At 37.3% G+C, this 2,226-nt stretch overlaps 1 protein-coding gene across 1 annotated transcript in view; it reads left to right on the top strand.

The window, feature by feature from the left end:
- The window catches only part of LOC104809388 (L10-interacting MYB domain-containing protein-like), a 5,197-nt gene extending 4,327 nt beyond the window's left edge, over nt 1-870 (top strand). The window contains exon 5 of the mRNA XM_010535371.2: nt 669-870. Within this exon, the coding sequence (XP_010533673.1) occupies nt 669-824 (156 nt within the window). The 3' untranslated portion in view covers nt 825-870. The remainder of the gene's footprint in view (nt 1-668) is intronic.
- The last annotated feature ends 1,356 nt before the right edge of the window (nt 871-2,226 follow it).

Raw genomic sequence — 2,226 nt, 5'->3', positions numbered from 1 at the left:
AAAAAAATCGAAATCGAAGTCTCTGATGAATCTCTAACACATTTGTAACAATACCCATAAACTTAAATCTGCCAAAACCACCCCACAGTAACCGAAATTTGACAAACCCTAAACCCTAACTCTAAAAATCTCAAGTGAAATTTTACTTTTCAGTCGCATAACAACAATACAGAACCCGAACAAGCCTGAAATCTCTGAAATCAAATATATTTCAAAGCCAACCCACAAACCCTAGAAACTCAAATGGAGTTTCTTACCTGTTACCTTTGCTTCACTTGATAAAAATAACGCATAAACCAAACGAGATAGAACAGATGCGAGATTTACTCGAAATCTGTTGAAAAATCTGGAGAGAAAGCCCCTACAAATGGAAACTCTTACCCTCTCTCTATCGCTCTCGCGTTCTTCTGCTATCACCCAGAATAAATACAATTTTGTGTAAATTATAAGCTTGTTTTATCTGACGTGGCAAGTATATCCTACGTGGATTAGGATCAGCAACTCCGTTTATGCCATGTCACTAGTTCCGTTTCAGCCGTCACAACGTTCACGGCGCGGGAGTTTTTTAGTTAATAAATTGTAAGTACAGGGTTTAATTGGTTATCAGGATAGAGTACAAGGTTTAATTGGTTATCAGTATCGGGAATTGCATTAGCGCCCTCGACGAGATGGAAAACGTGGACGAAGGCATCTACTTCTCGGCGTTGGATCTTTTCGAGAGCCCTTGTCTAAGAGAGATTTTTCTATCTTTGAAGGGAAACAAGATAAGGTTGATATGGTTACAAGGGAAGTGCAGGACACCTTCCCTTCCTACTCCATGTTAGGGTTATGTCCGATTATCCAAACCCATAGTATCATTTTTTTTAATAATTAATATATATATATATATATATGTATGTATGTATGTATGTATCATGGCTCTCACATAAACCGTAGGAAAGGTGGCCTTTCGGATATAATTAGGGGAAATCGCCATAAAAACCCTGTACTTTTCCCAGGTTAACGAAAAAACCCTGTACTTTTTTCCTTACCAAATAAACCCTGTACTCTATCCTGATAACCAATTAAACCCTGTACTTACAATTTATTAACTAAAAAACTCCCGCGCCGTGAACGTTGTGACGGCTGAAACGAAACTAGTGACATGGCATAAACGGAGTTGCTGATCCTAATCCACGTAGGATTTACTTGCCACGTCAGATAAAACAAGCTTATAATTTACACAAAATTGTATTTATTCTGGGTGATAGCAGAAGAACGCGAGAGCGATAGAGAGAGGGTAAGAGTTTCCATTTGTAGGGGCTTTCTCTCCAGATTTTTCAACAGATTTCGAGTAAATCTCGCATCTGTTCTATCTCGTTTGGTTTATGCGTTATTTTTATCAAGTGAAGCAAAGGTAACAGGTAAGAAACTCCATTTGAGTTTCTAGGGTTTGTGGGTTGGCTTTGAAATATATTTGATTTCAGAGATTTCAGGCTTGTTCGGGTTCTGTATTGTTGTTATGCTACTGAAAAGTAAAATTTCACTTGAGATTTTTAGAGTTAGGGTTTAGGGTTTGTCAAATTTCGGTTACCGTGGGGTGGTTTTGGCAGATTTAAGTTTATGGGTATTGTTACAAATGTGTTAGAGATTCATCAGAGACTTCGATTTCGATTTTTTTTACTAAAAATACAGTACGTGTTTATGTTGCAGGTTGAAAATAGAAGATGAGTTATGCAACAGAGTCTTCACTTTCGAATGCTCGACCAACTCGACGGAACAATGGAATTTTACAATTTCGGTGTGAATGCGGACTACCTATATCAAGAAAGACATCGAGAACAGACAAAAATCCTGGAAGAATTTTCTTTTCTTGTGACTCGCAAGAGGTATGTAATTTGTACATATTTTTTTTTTCTTCAGAAAATGACATTGGTTTCTTATGTTTGTGTTGTTTTATGTTTCAGAGAAATGGTTCTCATTTTTTCAAATGGCTTGACGATGCGATAATTGAAGAGTTGGATGGTTTCCGTGATGAGTTACATGAAGTGAAGATGGAAAAGATGATGGATGTTAAGATGGAGAAGATGATGGAGAAGATGATGGATGTTAAGATGGAGAAGATGATGGAGAAGATGATGGATGTTAAGATGGAGAAGATGATGGAGAAGATGATGGATGTTAAGATGGAGAAGATGATGGAGAAGATGATGGATGTTAAGATGGAGAAGATGATGGAGAAGATGA

The sequence above is a fragment of the Tarenaya hassleriana genome, unplaced genomic scaffold (genome assembly GCF_000463585.1).
Source record: "Tarenaya hassleriana unplaced genomic scaffold, ASM46358v1 Cleome1, whole genome shotgun sequence".
Lineage (NCBI taxonomy): Eukaryota > Viridiplantae > Streptophyta > Magnoliopsida > Brassicales > Cleomaceae > Tarenaya > Tarenaya hassleriana.
This window is presented reverse-complemented; position numbering and strand designations above follow the sequence as displayed.